At 44.7% G+C, this 23,576-nt stretch overlaps 1 protein-coding gene across 2 annotated transcripts in view; it reads left to right on the top strand.

Annotated features, from left to right (window-relative positions):
• The window catches only part of WEE2 (WEE2 oocyte meiosis inhibiting kinase), a 38,935-nt gene that overhangs the window by 3,799 nt on the left and 11,560 nt on the right, over positions 1-23,576 (top strand). For both annotated transcript variants that reach the window (XM_064289627.1, XM_064289626.1), the window contains 5 exons: positions 7,170-7,632; positions 12,927-13,123; positions 15,208-15,259; positions 19,375-19,547; positions 20,686-20,807. In XM_064289627.1, coding sequence (XP_064145697.1) covers positions 7,231-7,632; positions 12,927-13,123; positions 15,208-15,259; positions 19,375-19,547; positions 20,686-20,807 — 946 coding nt within the window. In that variant the 5' untranslated portion in view covers positions 7,170-7,230. The remainder of the gene's footprint in view (positions 1-7,169; positions 7,633-12,926; positions 13,124-15,207; positions 15,260-19,374; positions 19,548-20,685; positions 20,808-23,576) is intronic.

Raw genomic sequence — 23,576 nt, 5'->3', positions numbered from 1 at the left:
CATCTTTGCTTTTTAATACTTTGAAGAGATCTTTTGCAGGAGACTTGTCCGATGCAATGTCTGTTGATTTCTTGACTGCTGATTCCATGGGTGTTGATTGTGGATCCAAGTAAAACGAAATCCTTGACAACTTCAATCTTTTCTCAGTTTATTGTGATGTTGCTTATTGGTCCAGTTGTGAGGATTTTTGTTTTGTGTTAAGGTGTAATCCATACTGAAGGCTGTGGTCTTTGATCTTCATCAGTAAGTGCTTCAAGTTGTCTTCACTTTCAGCAAGCAAGGTTGTGCCATCTGCATAATGCAGGTTGTTAATGAGTCTTCCTCCCATCCTGATGCCCCATTCTTCTTCATATAGCTCAGCTTCTTGGATTATTTGCTCAGCATACAGATTGAATAAATATGGTAAAAGAGTACAACCCTGACGCACACCTTTCCTGACTTTAAACCATGCAGTATACCCTTGTTCTGTTCAAATGACTGCCTTTTAATCCATGTACAGGTTCCTCTTGAGCACAATTAACTGTTCTGGAATTCCCATTCTTTGCAATGTTATCCATAATTTGTTATGATCCACGCAGAATGCCTTTGTATAGTCAATAAAAGACAGTAAACATCTTCCTGGTATTCTCTGCTTTCCGCCAGGATCCATCTGACATCAGCAATGGTATCCCTGGTTGCATGTCTTCTTGTGAATCTGGCTTGAATTCCTGGCAGGTCCCTGCCGAGGCACAGCTGCAGTGACTTTTGAATGACCTTCAGCAAAATTTTACTTGCATGTGATATTAATGAAATTGATAATTTTCGCATTCTGTTGGATCTCCTTTCTTTGGAATGGGTATAAATATGAATCTCTTCCGGTCAGTTGACCAGGTAGCTGTCTTCCAAATTCCTTGGCATAGACGAGTGGGCACTTCCAGCACTGCATCTGTTTGTTGAAACATCTCGATGGGTATTTTGTCAATTCCTGGAACCTTGTTTTTCACCAATGCCTTCTGTGCAGCTCGGACCTTTTCCTTTAGTGCTATTGGTTCCTAATCATACGCTACCTCCTAAAATGGTTGAACGTCAACCAATTCTTTTTGGTATAGTGACCCTGTGTATTCCTTTCATCTTCCTTTGATGCTTCCTGCGTCATTTATTATTTCCCCACAGAATCCTTCACTGTTGCAACTGGAGACTTCATTTTTTTCTTCAGTTCTTTCAGCTTGAGAAGCGCTGATCATATTCTTCCCTTTTGGTTTTCTATCTCCAGGTCTTCAGACATGTCATCATAGTACTTTACTTCGTCTTCTCAAGCTGCCCTTTGAAATCTTCAGCTCTTTGACTTCATCATTTTTTCCTTTCTTTTTAGCTACTCGACGTTCTAGTGCAAGTTTCAGAGTCCCTTCTGACATCATTTTGGTCTGTTCTTTCTTTTCTGTCTTTTTAATGACCTCTTGCTTTCTTCATGTATGATGTCCTTGATGTCATTACACAACTCATCTGGTCTTCAGCCATTTGGGTTCAACTTGGCAAATCTACCCTTGAGATGGTCTCTAAAGTCAAGTGGGATATACTCAAGGTTATAATTTGGTTCTCATGAGCTTGTTCTAATTTTCTTCAATTTCAACTTAAACTTGCATATGAGTAATTGGATGAGGCCCCTGGCCTTATCCTGACTGATGATATTGAGCTCTTCCATCATCACTTTCCACAGATGTAGTCAATTCGATTTCTGTGTATTCTGTCTGACAAGGTCGATGTGTATGGTCACCATTTATGTAGGTGAGAAAAGGTATTTGCAATGAAGAAGTCGTTGGTCTTGCAAAATTCTATCATTTGATTTCCAGAATCATTTCTATCACCAAGCCATAATTTTCGAACTATTGGTCCTTCTTTGTTCCCAGCTTTTGCATTCCAATCACCAGCAACTATCAATGCATCCTGATTGCATATTTGATCAATTTCAGACTGCAGAAGTCCATAAAAATCTTCAATTTCTTCATCTTTGGCTTTCTTGGATGGTGGGTAAATTTGAATAATAGTCATATTAACTGGTCTTGCTTGTAGGTGTGTAGATTTTATCCTGTCACTGACAGCATTGCACTTCAGGATAGATCCTGAAATGTTCTTTTCGGCAATGAATGCAACACCATTCCTCTTCAAGTTCTTATTACCAGCATAGTAGACCACGTGATTTTCTGATTCAAAATGACCAATACCAGTTGATTTTAGCTCACTAATAACTAGGATATCGGTGTTTATGCATTCCATTTCATTTTTGATGATTTCTGATTTTCCTAGATTCATACCTCGTATATCCCACGTTCTAATTATTAATGGATATTTGTGAGTATTTTTGCTCATTTTGAGTTGTGCACATAGTAAACAAAAAAAAAGCAAACCCATTGCCATCATGTTGATTCCATCTCATGGTGACCCCATTTTACCTTCTTTGTCTCTACTGAATTTCACAGGAAGGGGTAGGAAGGGAAATGATGGGCTTGAGTAATAGAACAGTGCTGGTGGGGGAAAGAGGTGTGGAGGAGAAGAAGGAGGTTGCTGTTGTTAGCTGCTGTTGAGTTGGTTTTGACACACAGCAACCCTATGTACAACAGAGGGAAACAGAAAAATAGAGGTGTGGAGGACAGTCAATTCAGAGACCCTAGGATGATGTTGAGGACAGTGGTGGTTCAGGGGTAGAACTCTCGCCTTCCATGTGGGAGACCCTAGTTCAATTCCTGGCCAGTGCACCTCATGCGCAGCCACCACCTGTCCGTCAGTGGAGGCTTGCGTGTTGCTATGATGCTGAACGGGTTTCAGTAGAGCGTCCAACTAAGACAGACTAGGAAGGAAGGCCTGGCAATCCACTTCTGAAAATCAGTCAGTGAAAACCCTATGAATCACAATGGTCCAATCCCGTTGGGCATGGGGTCATTATGAGTTGGGGCCAGCTTGACATTAGCTGACATAATAACGCAGCCCCTTTATTCCTCTTAAATTTGCGTCCAGGGTGAGAAATTGAAACTTCATAAGAGACAAACCCATTCTACAGTAGTATCCATCCTGGAGACAGGGCACCCAGCATGCTCCTGGATTCACTCCACCAGTGTTTATTGAGTGCCTACTGTGTGCCAAGCACTGTTCCAGGTGTAGGACCAGAGCAGCACACGAGAGTTGAGCCCCTGCTTTGTGGAATATACCTCCTCCTGGAAGAAGGAGAGGAACCCCTGCAGCACAGTGGCTAAGTGTTTGGCTGATAATTGAAAGTTCAGAGGTTTGAACCTACCAGCCGCTCCACAGGAGAAGATGTGGCAATCTAATCCTGTAAAGATTATAGCCTTGGAAACCCTATGGGGCAGTTCTACTCTGTCCTATAGGGTTACTATGAGTCAGAATCGACTTGATGGCAATGGGGTTTGGTTGGTTTGGTTTTGAGGGGAGGAGGGAGTCAGAAAGACAAAGTTTTAAATACGTAATGAATGATGGGGTGATAAGTGCTTTGAAGAAAATTGAAACAGGGTGGGGCCAGAGAGGGAGGGTGAGTACAATTTTGGGTGGTCAAGGCAGACCTCTCCGATGGGGTGGCTTTTGAGCAGACACTCAAAGAGAGAGAAGGAGTGAGCTTGTGGACACGTGGGGAAGTAGCAAGGCTCTGAGGCAAAAGCACTTTTGGCATCTGCAGGATCAGAGAGGAGACTAGAGCAGAGAGCATGATGGGAGGAGGGTGGGTGGAGTCAGAGAGACCATGGTGGTCCTATGACCTGCAGGCCTGAGTACCAGGCTCAGTGTGTGTTCTGAGGTGGACGCACCCACTGGAGGATCTGAGTATGGGAATGTGTTGTGTAACCAACGAGTGGCGCCTGAACCCAAGGTAGGCCGCATCTCCAAAAGACGGAAGGAAGATAGTAGAACCAACAATCGTGACATATGGTTTATCCAGGAAGCTTACTTATGGGACCATCAGGCCAGGGTGGTGGCTAGACCAGCTTAGCATTGCACAACAGCCTAACAAGGGACAGAAGCTTATATACCATTCCAGCTGGGACCAAGGCTCATTGTTTTTCCTCCCGCGTCCTTGGACAGTCAGCCTTCCCAGAGACTTCATGCCCAGGCCCAGGTGTTTTCCTTCTTATTGCTAAGGTGTTCCTCAGCCTTAGCCACTGGTCTAGTCATGCCAATCCTGGCCTTGTACTTTAGCCTGAATGCATCTGAATTCATCCCCAGCATGCTCTGGGGAGGAGCAAAACTGACTCCATTAGGAGGGAATGCATATAGCTGAATAGCATTACCCTATAGAATGGCACCATCGCTTTGGCTGCTGGGTGGAGAATAGCAGGCCATGAGACATGGGTGGAAAAGGGAGTGCTGGGGAGGAGGAGGCTTATATCTCCAGGGAAGAGGTGGTGGTAGAACTGAAAGGATTCCTCAGAGATTGGATGCAGGATTTGAGAGAAAGAGAGCCGTCAGTAATTACTTACAATTTTTTGGCCTAAGTTTCCATTTACTGAGAGATGAGAAAGTTGTCACAGGAGTACGTTAGGTAGGGAAGATGAGGAGTCTGATTTTGGACATGTGAAGTTTGGGGTGCCTCTTGGACAGCCAAAGAGAGATTTGATTAGGCAGCTGGAAACTGAAATCCAAGAGAGGGGTCTGTGATGTGGATATCAGTCCAGGGGTACAAAATCAATCTTAGAAGAAATCCAACCAGAATGCTCGTTAGAAGTCAGAATGGCAACACTCACTCACCATTGCTTTGGGCACGTCATCAGGAAAGACCAGTTGCTAGGAAAGGACATTATGGTTTAAAGAGGGTCATGAAAACCAGGGAAGCCCTCCATGAGATGGATTGACACGATAGACATAATAACGGACTCAAACATACCAATGATCATGAAGATGGCACAGGGCCGGGGAACATTTTGTTCTGTTATGCATAAGGCCCTGGTGGTGCAGTGGTTAAGTACTTGGCTGCTAACCAAAAGGTGGGTGGTTCAAACCCACCAGCTGCTCCGTGGGAGAAAGGTGTGGTAGTCTACTTCTGTAAAGCCTTGGAAACTCTATGGGGCAATTCTACTCTGTTCTGTAGGGTCACTATGAGTTGGAATCAACTGGACCACAATGGGTTTTATACATAAGGTCGCATGAGTAGGAGTCGACTCAAAAGCACCTAACAATAACAGTTGGGAAGTCTTAGCCACAGCATCGTCTGTGAGTGAGAGCACATGGGCACGGGGATGGGAAGCCTGCGAGTTTCTAGCAGAATTACTGTGGAGAACAAGAGGTCCAGACCATCACAATGGCGGAGCTGCCTACCTAGGCAAACAGTGTGGTCATAAATAAGGGTAATTGAGAATTATGGCAAGGTGGAGGGGAAAGGCAGGTGGTGACCTGGTCCATGTGGGTGGCACTCATGACGCCACCCCTTTGCCCTGCCTGCAGGCCTTGCTCTCCAAGTGTTCCCTACTGGGTCCTGCTCTGGGCACAGAGCCGCCTCCAGCTGGCCTGGGAGGCAGGGGCAGTTAGCATGGATGCGAGGGGAAATGGATCAAGCCTTGGCTGGGGGAAGGAATGGCACCACCTGGCCTGCTGATTTGAAAACAGGAAACTTGCTTCTGGGCTGGGATCTCAGATGGTACTAATTTCCTCACTGGTAACCTGCGTGTAACCCTTTCCCTGTGGTGACTCCATCTTTGTTGGCCCCTGAGGGCTGCTGGCTCGCTGACAAGGTGAGCAGGGGTGATTGCAGGCTGTGAGTTCAAGTTTCCCTCATGCTGAACTGTTTAGGGAAGTTTGCGTTGGAGGCAGGGGGTAGGAAAGGGTGGGGTGCGCGCCTAGAGAAGGCTGGAATACTTTCACATCCCCCAAGTTGGTTTTCATTGAGGGGTGACACCCCAGAAGTTCTGGTTGGGAGTGGGAAATGGGTGAGGGGGACAGGGTGGAGGGAATGGTGAAGAGGAGAAGCGACAGGCAAAGGGAACCAAGGGTTATAAGGAGAAGGAAAATGAGATTGATTTCAGTCACAATCAAGCTCGTGCCCGCTGCCACAGTTCCGTAGCGGCTGTCTCCTCAGGGCCCCCCTTTATTGGGCAAATAAGCCCTCACATCTGGCACGTCTAGAAACCCTGCCTGAAGGATCTTGTAGGACTCATGCATGTCATTTTCCTTTCTCGTGGACTGCCTATGAAGTGATATAGGGGTTTTGTCCTGTTTTCCTTCAGAGAGCTTTTTACCCTCACCATGAGGCTTCCATGAGAAAGAGATTAAATAATGAATTAAAGTGATAATCAATTAAGATAAACACAGAAAGCATTTTACAAAATAAGGCAGTTTCGCAAAAGTAACGGTCATTTTAAAGCCATTCTCTGTGCTGCTCTTTCTTGCCTTTCTCTTGTCAGTTTTAAAATTCATTCCCGTTCCTAAAAGCGTTAACTGCCAGTGCCTGGGGCTAGGGGTGTCTGGCAACGATCTAAGGTGTATCTTTACCCAGGACATGAACTGCAGCCACGATATGTTAGAGGTTGTTTGAGGATCATTATGACGCCCAGGTGATGCCAAACTCTATTTAACTCAGGAGCCCTGCTGGCTCAGTGGTTAAGCATTTGGCTGCTAACCCCAGGGTCAGCAGTTTGAATCCACAAGCCATTCCATGGAAGAAAAATGTGGCAGTCTGCTTCCATAAATATTACAGGCTTGTAAACCCTATGGAGCAGTTCTACCCAGTCCTACAGGGTCACTGTGAGTTGGAATAGACTTCCACAGTGACAGGTTTGTTAGCCACTGGGTGGGTGGTGGATAGAAGGGAAGACAGGGTGATATTTATAAATGATAAGTTCAAAAGAGTGAAAATATTTTCCTTCCAACAATGAGCTTGTTCCCAAATTGGCTGATGAGTATTTTTGAAGGCCATGCCACATTACAGGTTCCCAGATCCACGGGGTCTTTCGGATGTAGGTTCAGGAGACTGTGAGCTATCTAGAAGAGTTTTACACATAAACTGGACTTCATTGCTCAAAGAGCTGCTGGAGTTTCCTCCCATCAGAATGGAGATAAGGGTGTAGCTGGGGTCTTGCAGAGGGAAGATGTGCTTAAGGGGGTTACTAACTGTGTCTTGGTGTAGCTGGTGGGTGAGGGAACAGCAGGCCACAGCTGGGAACTTGCCGCTCAACCTTTCCTCCTCCCTTCTGCAGAGGGCGCAGTGCTCCCCTCTGACAGTCCCCTCTACCTTCGCTGGGAAGATATTTGACCCAGATGGATGACAACGGAATTAACAAGGAGCTGAAGCAGAAATTAAACTTCTCCTGTTGCGAAGCAGAGACCAAGGAGGAGCAGGAGAAAGCACGAGAGCCCCCAGAAGCCCAGAGCCAGATCCCAGAGAAGTCTGACTTGCAGGCGGCAGAGGTGAAGCTTACTCCTCCCAGCACTCCCCTTCAGAACATCCATGGACTCAACACAGGTCAGGGGAAGGATGGAGTGAGTCCAGATCCAACGTTGGGGACTCCAGATTCGATGCTGAGGACTCCGGTGTTGAGCCCTCCCAGATGTCCTGAAACTCCAGCCCCAGCAGATAGGCACCCTCTCAGACATCCCGGAACACCAGCTCCAGCAGACAGGAGAACTTCACTGCACTGTGGCAGCCCCTTCACGCCCAAGGTGAGTGAGTGGTAGGGGAGAGGGCCAGGACTCCAAGACCTGTGCTCCTTAAATCCAGCTGGAAGAGAAAGAGGGCTTGGCAGCTTATGGTATGTGATATATTTGTCTAACATGCTGTGTGTCCTCAATGATGTGTTTATTGGTGACAGTGAAGAAGGGTTTAGTTACCAGAAAACAGAATTAAATGTCTTGCCAGCTGCCTTCTCCAACTCTTTGGAATGAGCCGTTATTTGGTGGTGGTCCTAAATCAATCCTGGATGGGGAAAAGCTCCTAGTTAAAGGATATTGGGACTGAAGAGAAGACTGAGATCGAGCCCAATCTATGCACCTTAAAAAAAAAAAAAGACGAGAAAATCATGGTCCCCAGGAATGAACTGGCCTATTGCCAGTCAATGCTAAGTCAGAACATTGAAATCCTGCCTATTCTATTTTATTTTGATGTATATTCTATTATTTCTATGCTATGCTTATTCTGGTTTTTTTTTTTCCATCCAACTAGCTCTATTTTATGTGATTATCTATTAAAGTTTCTAATATCAGAATGCTCACACCCACTGTTCGAATGTATTCATCTCTTTGCTGCTGCTCTTTCTTGAAAGAACTCCTCTCTTCTTCATCTAGTGAAGTAAGGCTCTTCTGAGGTATGTGAGCAAAGAGGCAACTTGTTGATACTTCTTTACAAACTGAGGAATGCTGTATGGATTTCCTAGAACTTCCATACAAAGTACCACAAACTGGATGGCGTATGAAAACAGAACGTTATTGTTTCACAGTTCTGGAGGCCAGGAGTCAAAAAATCAAAGTGTTGGAAGGATTGGTTCTTTCTGGAGGCTCTGAGGGTGAATCTGTTCCATGTCTCTCTCCTAGCTTCTTGTGATGGCCAGCAATCCTTGTACTTCTTGGCTGGTAGCTCCATCACGCAAATCTCTGCCTTCATCTTCACGTAGCTGTCTTCCCTCTGTCTCTGTCTCTCTGTGTGTTTTCTCCTCTTTTATGAGGACACCACTCATATAGGATTAGGACCCACCCTACTCCAGTATGACTTCATGTGAACTAATTACATCTGCAAAGATCCTGTTTCCAAACAAGGCCACATTCACAGGTAGTGGGGGTAGGACCTCAGCATATCTTTTTGGGGGGAACAATTCAATCCATAACAGATGCCAAATGAGCAGAGTTCCTAGTAGTCAGCACATTCCTTTATTCTTGCTGTCCCTGGTCTCCTATTACCTCTTCCACGTTATTCACGCTGGGGTTGGGGCAGGGATACCTCTGTTAGACTCAGTGCTGTGGTGCGTGATCCCTGGATTGGAGCCAGCTCTGCTTCCTGCTGGCTGAGTGGGAGGCACTAGAGATGATCACAGTAACATCTGTGATCACACTACGGCACAGTCACAGCCAGTGTGCCTCCTCAGCACCCGCTGAGTACGGGCACCGCGTCTGCGCTGGAATGCTAAGCCTCCTATGTGAGGTGTAGGCAAGCTACCTTAATATGTCCGCCTGCAGGATTCTCAGTGGTCCCATCACCAACTAATGGATCATCCATGTGTTCATCGTTTCATTAACTCATTCATTATTTGAGACCTAGCTGTGGCAAGGAGCATCAGAGATAGTCTTTGCCCTCAAAGAGCTCCCGATCCTGCAGAGAGAGGGGACATGTGCCTGTAGACTCCACATGATAAGTGCTTCAAGAGGGGCTAAATGGAGTCCTCTGCATGGATTGCTTCTCAGTGCAGTGACTGGGAAAGGTGGATGAGGCCTAGGACAGGCAATGCAAGCTAAGCTCAATTTTGATATGTGGAAACTATGGGGAGAGTGGGCTGATAGTTCCAGGCAGAGTGTGGCCCTGAGCAGGAATACGCCAGCAAGATAACACGACATGGGTCTGCTAAATGGTCTGTGTATTTCATTCATTCATTCATTCAACACTTAAACAGAAAACCCTGGTATGCTAGCAGATCTTCTGCTGGCAAAACCCATTTACTGCCTTCACGACGTGCCCACAAAATGGATTCAGATAGATGAGTGAAGCAATCATTGAAGTTCAGCTCCTCTGTCCCAGAGGAGTGGTAGCGGGTGATGAGGACGCATCGAGGAAGAGCTCTGAATGAAGTCTCCAGGTATCAGGGAAGCCTTTCCAAAGAAAGTAAGGTGTGAGAGACGTCTCAAAGGGTGAGTTGGCATTCACCAAACAAGAGGGTCATGAAAACTACAGACAAAGGGACCAGCACCTACCAAGTTATGGAGGGGAAGGATGTAAACAGCATGCTACTCAGTGCAGCAGAGCGCGGAGGAGATGAGGCCGGGGTAGGTAGGATGGAGCTAGATCAAGATTTATCCTGAAGGTGTTGATAGAGCCATTGCATGGTTTTAAGCAGGGGCATTTGAAAACTCATGGCCTCCATGTGTAGGGTAGGCTACAGCAGGATAGGCCTGGAGGCAGGGAACTATTCACTGCGGGTCTGGAGAAAGCGGAGAAGGGCCTGAACTGGGACAATGTTGGTGGTGGTGGTGGTGTTAGTGGCCCCTTGAGCCACCCTGACTCCTGGCAACCATGCGCACAGTGGGACGAAACACTGCCTGGTCCTGTGTCATCCCTGTGATTGGTGTGACCGTCGAGCCAGCCTGACTCCTGGCCACCACGCGCACAGTGGGACGAAACACTGACTGGTCCCGTGTCATCTCTGTGATTGGTGCGACCGTCGAGCCAGCCTGACTCCTGACAACCACGCGCACAGTGGGACGAAACACTGCCTGGTCCCGTGTCATCCCTGTGATTGGTGTGACCGTCGAGCCAGCCTGACTCCTGGCCACCACGCGCGCAGTGGGACGAAACACTGCCTGGTCCCGTGTCATCCCTGTGATTGGTGTGACCGTCGAGCCAGCCTGACTCCTGGCCACCACGCGCACAGTGGGACGAAACACTGACTGGTCCCGTGTCATCTCTGTGATTGGTGCGACCGTCGAGCCAGCCTGACTCCTGACAACCACGCGCACAGTGGGACGAAACACTGCCTGGTCCCGTGTCATCCCTGTGATTGGTGTGACCGTCGAGCCAGCCTGACTCCTGGCCACCACGCGCGCAGTGGGACGAAACACTGCCTGGTCCCGTGTCATCCCTGTGATTGGTGTGACCGTCGAGCCAGCCTGACTCCTGGCCACCACGCGCGCAGTGGGACGAAACACTGCCTGGTCCCGTGTCATCCCTGTGATTGGTGTGACCGTCGAGCCAGCCTGACTCCTGGCCACCACGCGCGCAGTGGGACGAAACACTGCCTGGTCCCGTGTCATCCCTGTGATTGGTTGCGGTTTGGACCGTTGTGGTCCACAGGGTTTTCACTGGCTGATTTTCAGCAGTCGATCACCAGGCCTTTCTTCCTAGTCTGTCTTAGTCTGGAAGCTCTGCTGAAGCCCGTTCAGCATCACAGCAGCACACAGGCCTGCACTGACAGACAGCTGGTGGTGTGCGTGAGATGCCTTGGCAGGGAACTGAACCCGGGTCTCCTGCATGGGAGGCAAGAATTCTACCACTGAACCACCACTGCCCCCAACAATAGTATAGTTTTACTTATTTTGAACCCATATTCAGCCCTTACAGTGAGCTCCCAGGAGCACTGTGAGCTCGTCGTTGAGGGCTTCGCCCGACTGTAGTCCCAGGGTTACCCGCCCTGTGAACTGTAGGAGGCATGTAAAGCCCCGTGAAAACCCTCGACTCCAGCGGTGACTTGCTTCTCTTCATCCTTTTCTAAATGCTGGGTTACTGTGCATAGTCTGCAGCGTCCTAAGTTTCTGCTTATATCCGTCATTTATTATTTATAACAAGTTCGTGTTCATTGTTTGTAGACTCACAAACTTTAATTAAACTTTCATGCAGTGAGTCAGGTTGTGGTCTACTTTCTGCTTCCACGTTGAAAAGTCACACGGAGAGCTTATCAAAGCGGTAGAATTCCTTCGAAAGGGCCTCACGGTGCCACGATTATACTGCAGGGTTCCATCGTGGCTGGGTACACACCTGGACCCTTGAAGATCTATAGCTCAGGTATTCCTCTGGCCCCTGAACTTAGGTCATGGTGGCATTCTGCTGTATCATGTAACTTCTCTGCCTTTGATCTCTTTCTTCTGCCCTTTTAGGGCCAGTTAGTTTTCAGGTTTATGTTCTCTTATTGTACCCCGCTTGGAGTAGTAAGGAGTCCTGATGGCGCAGTGTTTAGAGCCTGGCTCCTAATCAAAATGTTGGCAGTTCGAATCCACCAGCCACTTCTTAGAAACCCTATGGGGCAGTTCCTGTCCTGTAGGGTTGCTATGAGTCAGAACTGACTCAACAGTGTCGGTTTAGTTTGTCTTTTTTTCAGTGGGAAGGCCTGCTCATTTTTCTGTTTGATGCTGTGCTAGTTGTAGCCGTGGCTAAGCCCTGAATGAAGAGCTCACTTCTGAGTGTTATTTTAATCTCCATCCCATTTTATAGAGCTCATCTCATGTAAGGCTAAATTATAAGTGCAGTTAGAAACCTCTCCTTCCTTGTGTAGATAGTCTTGAAATCTTTTCTTTACAAAGTGATTATTTTCGAAACACTGATGAGCCACTGAAAATGGACTGTGCGTTCCTGAAGAGCAGGTCTCACCTCTGTACCCTCAGCATGTAGCTCACCACCTGCCACTCTGCTGGCACCAAACAAATGTTTGCATCAATAATCCAGGGAAGTTAAATATAAACTCTGAAAGGACAAAGACCAGGTCTTCTATAGTCATTTTTGTTTGTCTAAACTTAATTGGAGTCCCTGGGGGGTGCAAATGGTTAATGTGCTTGGCAGCGAACTGGAAGGTTGGAGGTTTGAGTCCACCCAGAGGTGCCTCGAAAGAAAGGCCTGGTGATCTGCTTCCAAAAAACCAGCCAGTGAAAACCCTGTGGAGCACAGCTCTGCTCTGCACACATGGGTCATCGTGAGTCAGAGTCGACTTGATGGCAACTATTTTTTTTTTGTAAACTTAAAAATCCTCATCTTTAAAAGTTGCATGTAGGACTAGAATTGGTGGTCTTCATAGCTAGTTATCAGAATTTTTCAGGGTGGTAGTGGAGCTTAACAGAAGTAAGATTCCTGTGTTGAGTTCATAAATCAGAATATCTAGAGGTAAAAGCTAGAATTGGCATTTTTTATAAGGAGGCCAGTTATCGCGTAACTAGTTGACACTGAATCAGATAATCTCTAAGATCCCAAACAGCAAGGACATTTAATGGTTTAAATATTAGCAGGATTCACTAAGCCCGTCCTGACTCCCTTTTGTCATCCCATCCAGAGCCAGCTGAGCCCGACGGCGGTCTCTCCAGCAGGGAAGGTCTCCTCCCGGAGCTCCAAGCACCTGAGGCTGACGCCTGTGTCCTTCATGGATGAGACGACCTCATTGGCTCTGGTCAATGTCAATCCCTTCACCCCAGAGTCCTACAGAAAGTTGTTCCTTCAATCCAATGGCAAGAGGAAAATCAGAGGAGAGCCGTGAGTGAACCACTGCCCACGACTTTTGAGAACTAACGGTACTGTAGCTCAAGGGGGTAAAAGGTCAGCAGCAAGCACTTAGTCACGTGAAGTTCTACGATGTTGTGCGTATTCCTGCCTTCCTAAATGTCACGTGAAGTTCTACGATGTTGTGCGTATTCCTGCCTTCCTAAATGTCAGTATTGGTTTTAGCCTTCCTAAATGTCAGTGTTGGTTTTAGCCTTCCTAAATGTCAGTGTTGGTTCGAACCTGTGTCGTCACAGACAGCTGAGCATTCTCCACTCTGATGTGTGCTGTGGACGCCTTCCCTGTAAAAGGCAGGACAGAGTGAGAGACCTCAGACTTCCCTTAGGACATTGAAGGGGCTGTGGAGTGGCATCCAAGGGTCTCCTCAGGCTACTGTGGGGCCAGCAGTTGGAAAAGGGGTTGTTCACACTTCACAGAGGGAGCCTATTGCTGTTTCGGGTCTGGCTTGTATGCATGGCGGTGATGGGAACATAGAGCAAGGATTTTAAGCTCTCAGCGGATGATGGAAGATCAGCAGGAGAGAAAAAAGTAGCGTCACTTTCAGCGGTGCTAGAAAGTAGAAAGCCAACTGCCCTGTTCCACGAAGCCTGTGGACAGGGAGAAGTCATCTCAATCGGGATTTTGCCTGTTACTCAGGGGGTGCTTCTTTACCACATGCCTTCGGTGTGGAAGCACCTCTGAAATAGGGCAGTCATTCGTGTTCACGCGTACTCAGCAGAGTGCGTGCGCCGCAGGCAATCGGGTCTGCAGAGCGTTTAACGTGCTAGGTTGAGTTTGTTTCTTCAGAGTCCATGACTACGTGTTAACCAGACCTGTGGCCAGGATGGGTTTTCTCCACACTGTCTCCTGGATCTTATGTAAACAGGACTTCAGCACTAGCACACAACAAAAACCCACTTTGGCTACCAAGAACTCTAATGGTTTTAGCTCTTTAATGGTTTCCAGTGAATTCTAGCGGTTTCACCTCTCACTGAAGCCAGCGGAAAGACCACAAATTTGAAATCCTGGCAATGAAAGTAGTGACACTTTAGTAACATTCCTTAGTGCTTCTGAGATGGTATTTTCTCTCTTAGTTATTGTGGTGTTGTTTTATAAAGTATTAGGATGTAGTATTAAATCTAAGGCACAGATGTCAGGATCAATTTATGTCCGTGAGTGTGAAGTCTCCCCTTTGCCATTCCTACCCCATATGTCTCCAAAAGAAAAGTCAATAGTTAATGATCTAGAAATTGACACATTGCTTAAGGACCCAGAAGGCAACTCCTTATGCCAAAGAGCTTCAGCCAGGGTTAGAGTCACCCCGCTGTCCTCACCGTCTGCCTGTGACCCTAATTCAAAGCCAGGCTCTGGGGGAGTGCAGTGGGGTGGTGAAAGGCAAATGCTTTGGAGCCAGACTTGGTTTTAGATCTCGGTCCTGCCACTTACTAGTTGTATAGTCCAGAGTTATTTTATGTCTCTTTAAGCCCCGGTTTCTTCATTTGGGATGATAATGCCCACTTATAGTTTCAATATATTTTGTACGCTTTCTTGTCTCCAAGTTTTGCCGCATGTTGTTCTACCTACTTGCCCAAAACTCTGCTCCTTTCCAGTCCCCTTCCCTTAGCTAGTTCCTACACATTCTCGGCATTGTATCTTATCCTGCATTCTGGGAAAGCCCTTTACTTCTCACAAGATGGACCTGGATGCTGTCCATGGTACCCTTGGTGTCCCAGTCTTGTTTTTGTTGTTAGGTGCCCTGGAGTTCCTTCTGACTCATAGCGACCCTACAGGACAGAGTAGAACTGCCTCATAGGGTTTCTAAAGAGCTGGTGGATTCGAACTGCTGACCTTTTGATTAGCAGCCATAGCTCTTAACCACTTGCCATCAGGGCTCCATCCTGTTCTTACCCTGTCTTATTCTTATGTTGTCATTTCTTGCTTATCCTTGCCCCCAAATATAAACAAAATTGGAGAGGGGAAGGAATTGTCTTATTCACTCTTACAGTCCCAGAACCTAGCGTAGCACCAGGCTCAATAAATGCCAGTCATACGCTGAAATAACTTTTTTTTCCTCCCAGCGAGGAAGCGAGTCCACAGGAAGGCATGGTAGAACAAGAGCTGCCTGCCAAGGTGAGCGTGTTTCCTTGACTCAGCTATTAGACCCCTGTCGTTTCATTCTCCTATCCTTTCCGCCCCTCACCCATCTCTCCCCCCACCACACACACTTTGCAGCTTCACAGAAGTGCTTTGTGTCTGAATTTACCTGGACTATAATCAGGGTCTTGTATTCTTTGCTGTTTGTTACTTTGCCAGGAAGTATCTGATATCATATTGCTGAATCATTACCTTGGAGTATTTTTAAATTAAAAGTTGCTGCTTCTGTCTTTGATCCAGGGAAGAATTCTGTACTTATGGGGTAGAAAAGTGAAGGGAAAATCAAGATATTTAAAGTTCCCGAATGGAAAAACAGAGCAGAGAAAAATGGCTGCAAAGCCAGAGCTGCAGCTTATATGTAAAATTTTACCTCCTAAATATGTCAGTGTTTACTGACTTTTATAATGCTCACAATCTTTGACCTACAATTCCTTACTTGATCATCTACCCTAGGAATACTTTTTAATATTTAATAATTTAAATATTTTCCCAGATGTTTACTGCAGCCTTATCTGTACTAGCACAAACCAAAGGGGGAGAAAGGTGAAAACCAAGAGTCCAGCAATAGGAAAATACCTATGACTAAGTAAATTAGAGTTTTAAGTCACTGAAATATTAAATTGCCATTCCAAACAAAACCAAACCCACTGCCATCAGGTCAGTTCTAACCCGTGCCACCCTATAGGACGGAGTAGAACTTCCACGTGGGTTTTCCAAGGCTGTAAATCTTTATGGAAGCAGACTGCCAGGTCTTTCTCCCAAGGAGTGGGGGTGGGTTGGAACTGCCAACCTTCCGGTTAGCAGCTGAGTGCTTAACCGCTGTGCCACCAGGGCTCCTAAATTACCATTTATATATATATTATGAAAATACACTTATGTCGAATGTTCAGTGTACAAAAAAGACTCAACATTTTATAAGATAAATTATCAAAAATGTATATTACACATAAATCAGAGAGAATTGGAACAAGCTGCAGCCACTGTTACTTCAGTGTCTTTGAATGGTGGGAACTTAAGAGTCATTGAGTTTTCCTTCCTCTTAATTTATAAATTTTTTTGAAGCAAGTTTTATTTTACTTAGATAGAATGTGCTAATTAAAAAAAAATGTTAGCGCGTGGCTATTATAAACATGGTTTTAATACTATATGTCCTCAGATATCTAAGGTAACAGAATTAGGTAGCACGGAATGCCACATGGAGCCGGCCTTCATACGTAGGTGATCCTGACTCTTGCTTTCACTGTTTTACCCTAACTTACCTTATAAGTTGTCTCCTGGTTCCAGACAGAAGTGCCAACAACATTTATTGAACGTTCAATATGTGCAAAGCATTACACTTACAGCCTTTGTAGGGGCTGGAGACTGGAAACGATAGAAAAGTCACTGCCCAAGAGGCACTGGCTCTCTAACATCTTTGAAATACATCTCAAAACAACCCATAAATGAATGGGGAGCTAGACCGTGTGTGTACTTATGTGTGTATAGTCAGGTGTACACATATGTACAAAGTGTGTATGCATATCCATATGTATATATATTTATAAATTCATCTATATGGGGGGTAGTAGAAATATTTTTTTATGTCAGATATTTTAATGTCAGATGGATCTTGGCTGAAAGCAGAGAATGCCCGGAAGATGTTTATCTGTGTTTTATCGACTATGCAAAGGCATTCGACTGTGTGGATCATAACAAATTATGGATAATATTGCAAAGAATAGGAATTTCAGAACACTTAATTGTGCTCATGAAGAACCGGTACATGGACCAAGAAGAAGTTGTTCGAACAGAACAAGGGGATAATGTGTGGCTTAAAGTCAGGAAAAGTGTACATCAGGGTTGTATCTTTCACCATACTTATTCAGTCTGTATGCTGAGCAAATAATCTGAGAAGCTGGACTGTATGAAGAAGAATGTGACATCAGGATTGGAGGAAGACTCATTAACAACCTGCGTTATGCAGATGATATGGCCTTGCTGAAAGTGAAGAGGACTTGAAGCACTTACTGATGAAGATCAAAGACCACAGCCTTCAGTTTGGATTGTACCTCAACATAAAGAAAACAAAAATCCTCACAACTGGACCAATAAGCAACATCACGATAAATGGAGAAAAGTTGTTAAGGAAGCAGCAGTGGAAATCAAATGACACATTGCACTGGGCAAATCTGCTGCAAAAGACCTCTTTAAAATGTTAAAAGGCAAAGATGTCTCACTTTAAGGACTAATTTTGCACCTTACCCAAGCCATGGTATTTTCAATCACCTCATATGCATGTGAAAGCTGTACAATGAATAAGGAAGACCGAAGAAGAATTGTTGCCTTTGAATTGTGGTGTTGGCGAAGAATATTGACTATGCCATGGACTGCCAGAAGAACAAAGCTGTCTTGGAAGAAGTACAGCCAGAATGCTCCTTAGAAGCGAGGACGGTGAGACTTCATCTTACAATACTTTGGACATGTTATCAAGAGGGACTGGTCCCCCAGAGAAGGACATCATGCTTGGTAAAGTAGAGGGTCAGCAAAAAAGAGGAGGACCCTCAACAAGATGGATTGATACAGTAGCTACAAGAACAGGCTCAAGTATAACAATGATTGTGAGGATAGTGCAGAACCCGGTGTTGTGTCGTTCTGTTGTACATAGGGTCGCTATGAATTGGAACCGGCTCGACAGCACCTGACAACAACAACAGATGTATTTTTTTGTAGGAAGCAAGACTTGGGTAGAAGAGATGGCATATTATTATTGTGATAATTCTAGGCAAAGGAAACAAATGACTTTTAATGCCGTGAAGGCAAGGGAAAAGTGTGTACCTGTGTGAGAAAGTTGGGCAGGTGGTTAGGGAGGCAGGGAGGCATGTTAATGGCAAACTGGCTTATTTGGTGTCTGAGATGAGCATGGGAAGGTAGTTCATGTACAATTGGTAGAAGGCCTTCAGGCGTTTGAACAGAGGCTTATAAGCAACATTTAGGTGTCTCTGATCTACAGTATTATTTTTCAAAAATAATTGTTAGTAAAGAAGAGGCAGAGGGAGGGCTGGATAGTTGTAGGAAATGCAGACAGGGTGGAAACAGAGCTTGGAATGGCTAGGGGCAATGAAAATTGTAGCTCTTGCTGATGAAGATTGATTGGAACTGGATGTTGAAAATGAAGAGCTAGGACGAGTCAAAATTTTTAGAATTCTTAAAGTTATATGAGAAAGAAATCCTTGCTAATGGCATTGGGAAAACATAACTTCAGAAAGATAAAGCTGCTTGGATTGAGATTCACATGAATATAAGTAGACCTTGGTGGTGATAGCTACTTACTGCTCACTGAAAAATTTATCATGGGCTTGGGATTATACTAACTTATTTTACATGTTCTCAGGTAATGTTTAAAAGAACCCTGGTGAGTAGTCGCCATGATCCTTATCTTACACTTCAGAAAACTGAGGTGGGTGGTTTACTAGCTGGGCAATGTTGCTGGTTGGCCAGTAGGGGAGCACACGCTCCGAAATATCCAGTGAAACCATTTGGTTCTCCAGACTATGATAAAAAGACTTTGGGGGGAGAAAATTGAAGACAAATATAGTTATTCAATTTGAGGTGGAAACATTAGCAGCTAGACCGTGAGACAGGTAGACGAAAATCAAAGGGAGATGTCTTTTAAAAAAATGTTTCACCCTGCCACCAGTAGAGGGTGTAAGTAGATGTGTCCCCTGTAGGAGCATACCAGAAAGGGTAGTGTGGCCAGACAGAAGAACGAGTGTTGGAAAAGATCCGAGGGAAACGAGGGTGTAGACTTGGATGGAAGGCTTCAAAGAGCCCAGAAGGCCGTTTTGCTACCATGAATACAGACACAGATAGAACCTGTTGGGTTTGCCTCAAAAGTCTTTTTGAAAACTAAGAGCAATTTAGGGACGCAACATGTCTCAATTTTTTTTTAATTTATTTTAATGAAGATACATGCAACAAGACACTCGCCAATTCAACAATTCCTGTATGTATAATTCAATGATGTTGATTACGTTCTTCCACATGCCTCGATTTTATTGCTCATGATATGTTAGGAAGAATTTTACTTTAACTTCCGTTTTTAATTTTTTCAGAGATGTGTCCTACGAGAAATCAACATGACTTCCCGCTATGAAAAGGAATTCTTGGAGGTAGAAAAGATTGGGGTTGGTGAGTTTGGTACCGTCTACAAGTGCATTAAGAGGTTGGATGGATGTCTTTATGCAATAAAACGCTCAACAAGACCGTTTGCAGGATTCTCAGACGAGTGAGTACCTTTGAAATGTACTGCAAGTACACACTTGGATTGAAGAGCTGTTTCTTGTCAAAATATTTTAAATAATAGCACTGATATCATTTAAAAACATACCATTTACTCTTTTTTTTTTTTTATTATCCTCCCTCAATAGTATGCTGTCTCACATTCATAACCTTTCTGAATTTTCCAAATCAGAGATGAGTTATTTTCTAAACTATATCGTGGTTATTTCGGACTGTGTTGTTTTGTTTTGATTTTGATGGACCTCTTGGCTTTGCCTTCTACTATTGGTCTTACTGGTTTTTTAATTAATAGATTTATGGACTGTCTTCTGGTGCCTGTTTAGTTCTTCAGAAATATCGCTGAGTTGGAAGTTACTGTTAACTCCCTGGTTTACTTCTACCTTGTATTAATAATGAATCCAATAGTCAAGTTATTAACAAGCATTTATATTTCATTCCCAGAACTACTTGTTCAAAAGTTCTTTTTGGTCACAGGGAAAACAAATATTTTCAGAATCAGCCAGTGCTTTTTAAATACTTAGAATATAATACTTAACATGCTGAATCTGAAGGTACAGGCCTTGGAGCTCTTCATTTTTATACTGGAATTCACTGAGAATTATATTTTGCTTTTCTTGGGTTGGGCTTTCCCTTCCATAGTGAATAGCTCTCCCCAAGGCTGTCCCTTCAGCGACATCATACTGGCTGGGTTTAACATTGTGTCATTGAGTCTGCATAGAGAAGACATAAAGCCTGTCACAATATCTACGGTTTTTTGCAAACCTGTGGCCGTGCTATCTCACCTCTTTATCTGGAGATTGCAATACAGTGTAATTAAGACCCAAAGCATGTCCGCCATTGGGAATGGGCAGACCAAGGTTCTGGCCTTGGGCCTACTCTTCCCTGTTTGAATTTGGGTCACCCGCTTAACTTCCTAGAGCTCTAATCCTGTCTGTGAAATGGGAATGATAATACCAACCATACCGAGCAGTTACAAAGATTTAATGAGATAAAATGTAAGTGAAGTAGCAGGTCCTCAAAGAGCATCCTGCCAGTGTGTCGGTGATGCCTCACAGCTCATCTTTTAAAGACATTTTGCGTATGTTCTCTTGATGACTTTTCCTCAATGCTCTTCTGTTTCTTAGGGATTCAGCTTTGCGTGAAGTTTATGCTCACGCTGTGCTTGGGCATCACCCCCATGTGGTACGTTACTACTCTGCGTGGGCAGAGGATGACCACATGATCATTCAGAACGAGTACTGCAACGGTAAGTACTGAGCGGATACCTGCAGGGAGGGAGAGGAACGCTGCACTGTTTTAAATAACAGCACTGGTATCATTAAAAAACATCCCATTTGCTATTCTTTCTTTTTTTTTTTTAATTACCCTCCCTCAGTTGTATGCTGTCTCACATTCAGGACCTTCCTGAGTTTTTCTAGATAAGAAATGAGTTATTTCCTAAACTATGATCTGATTATTTCAGATTGTGTTTTTTGCCTTGTTTTTGGTGAATCTTTTAAAGTCGTTTTAAAGAAAGATTTCTTCAGGAATCTTAGCCTCTCAGTTTATGCCAGGCATAGTGGTCATACCTACAAAGTCTTGTTTGGAAGCAGAGTGCCTGAGAAAATGTGATGAGCTGAAAATGAATTTGCTTGTTATATGAACCTCAAAAAGGGTTCAGGTTATTGGATTATTTCTTCCAAAGCTGATATGTTGCTGATACATAGAAATTATCACTCCCTTCAAACTTTACTTCGTGCTTAGAGATGGAACTTTACCCTAGCGATGAGTGGTATGTCCTCATTTTATCATTTGCTAAGTATTCTTCCACTTACTTCTGTCAAGTCGATTCCAACTCCTAGTGACCCTGTAGGACAGAGTAGAACCACCCCATAGGGTTTCCAAGGCTGTAAATCTTTACGGAAGCAGACGGCCACATTGTTTCTCTGCAGAGCAGCTGGTGGGTTTGAGCCACCAACCTTTTGGTTAACAACTGAGTGCTTAACCGCTGTGCCACTGATGCTCCTCTGCTCAGTATTCTATAAGATACAAACCGTACTCACTATGATTTTTTTTGGAGGAGGGGACAGGACTTTTTTCATCTTGCATTGGTTGGATATGCAGCCAACTTCTGATTAATTTTCAAGTGGATCCCTGAGCTGGGGACAGTTCATGCTTTTTGCTGCTTCTTTCCTACCTTTGAGCGTTGGGTGGGATGGCATAGTGCTGGTTGTGAAACTCAATGGCTTCGGATATATTCTCCTAGGTCCTTCAGGACCATGCATTCACAGGGCCTAGTACAACTCTGTTTTCTGGGTGGCTTAACAAAGACGGATTCCTTTGGTTTAATATAGCTCTATTCTATGATTAAGGGGTTGGCATAACAGCAGTTTTGTGCTGTTAGTCTTGCAAATATTTTTCTATGAAAATATTTCATAGAAAAATAAGGATGTGGCTTTTCCTTTCTTGCGATGTACTGTGTGGAAAAAATCAAACGGTGCAGGGCTCTTTGGATCAGAATGAATAATCTGCTACTCACTGACACGGTCACAGGCTTCATTAGTTACATATTAATCAGGACCACGATAAATGGAGCAGGGTTTATCAGAATCCAGGTTTCTCCAAAAGGCTCCTTTCCAAGGCTGGGTTATTTAGTTACGTCTAGGCATGTCCCTTGACGCGTCGTGGGTGAGAACCAAGGAAACTCAGGCCCGGGGTTTTTATAGTATAAACCAGAGAGGCGTGCTATATGCTTGGCATGCGTGGGAAAAGAGGAAGGGGCCTTTGTTCTGCCACAGCTGTCCTGGTCATCTGTTACCAGAGAGTGCCTTTTGTTCAGATGTGCATAGCATAGCCATGCTGTGAGCAAGGTGCATAACCAGAAAGAACATTCCTTCCCCTCTAACTACAAGATTCACTGTGTAAGTCTGCATTTTCTGATTAATGATACAGTGGGCAAAAAGTCACCAGAAGAAACTGCCTCCCCAGGGGTGCATACTTAGTACGATTAAGCGGTCATGGGTTGGGTAGGTGCCAAATGGTGCCCAAGCAAGAGCAAGGACAGGGAAAGTTACTGTGTGCTCAGAGCAGGGAGGAAGGCTTTTCTGACAAGGAGAAGGGACTGGGAGAGAGACCCAATTCTCAGCCTCCTTATCAGAGAATGCTCTGGCCCGGAGGTCTCAGCTCCGGTGGCCCAGATGGGAATCATAGAGGCAAACTATCCTCCCACCAGTTAATTAGATGTAATTGCTCTTCCATATAGCCCAATTTCCTTGCAGCCTTACTCATGAACTTTATGGGTTTTTTCTATAATAAATTCATCCCCATTCCTTTCTCTAATAGTCACTCTAGAAAAAAAAAAAAAAGGAATCCTTCCCTATTAGTTTATAGTGCTGCTATAACAAAAAATACAAGTGGGTGGCTTTAAAGAACAGAAATTTATTTTCTCACAATTCTGGAGGCTAGAAGTCCAAATCAGGGTCTTGGCAGTGTAAATTCCTTCTGTGGGCCTCTCTCCTAGTTTCTGTTATCTACCAGCAACCCTGGATATTCCTTTGCTTGTAGACAGCTTCTCACATGGCATTGGCCTTCCCCTGTATACGTGTGCCTCTGTGTTTAATCTGTTCTTTTCGCAACTCAGCAGTGGTATGACTCTAGTATGACCTCATTAACATAACAAAAGAAAATCCTACTTCAAAACAGGATCACATCCACAGGTACAGGGGCCAGGACTTCAGTACACATTTTGTGGGGACATGATTCAATGCATAACACCTATACTTGGTGCTTAAGAGGCTGGGACTTGTCTTAATTACCTCCTCTTCCTAATTTGCTCTTATCACAACCTGAGATCCCCTATTCTTTTTTCTTCCTCCCTTACGCTATGAGAAATATTGGTTTTATTTCCATGACTCTTTACTATCAACACACAAAGATAACATCAAATAAATATTTATTATTCCTACAAAAATTAATTAAACAAAACTGAGTTTAACCTGAGTTGGGACAATATAAAGATTTCAAATAAAAAAGAATA

This window comes from Loxodonta africana, chromosome 8, assembly GCF_030014295.1.
Source record: "Loxodonta africana isolate mLoxAfr1 chromosome 8, mLoxAfr1.hap2, whole genome shotgun sequence".
Classification (NCBI taxonomy): Eukaryota; Metazoa; Chordata; class Mammalia; order Proboscidea; family Elephantidae; genus Loxodonta; species Loxodonta africana.
The sequence above is the reverse complement of the archived record's forward strand: the minus strand, read 5'-3'. Positions and strand labels throughout refer to the sequence as shown.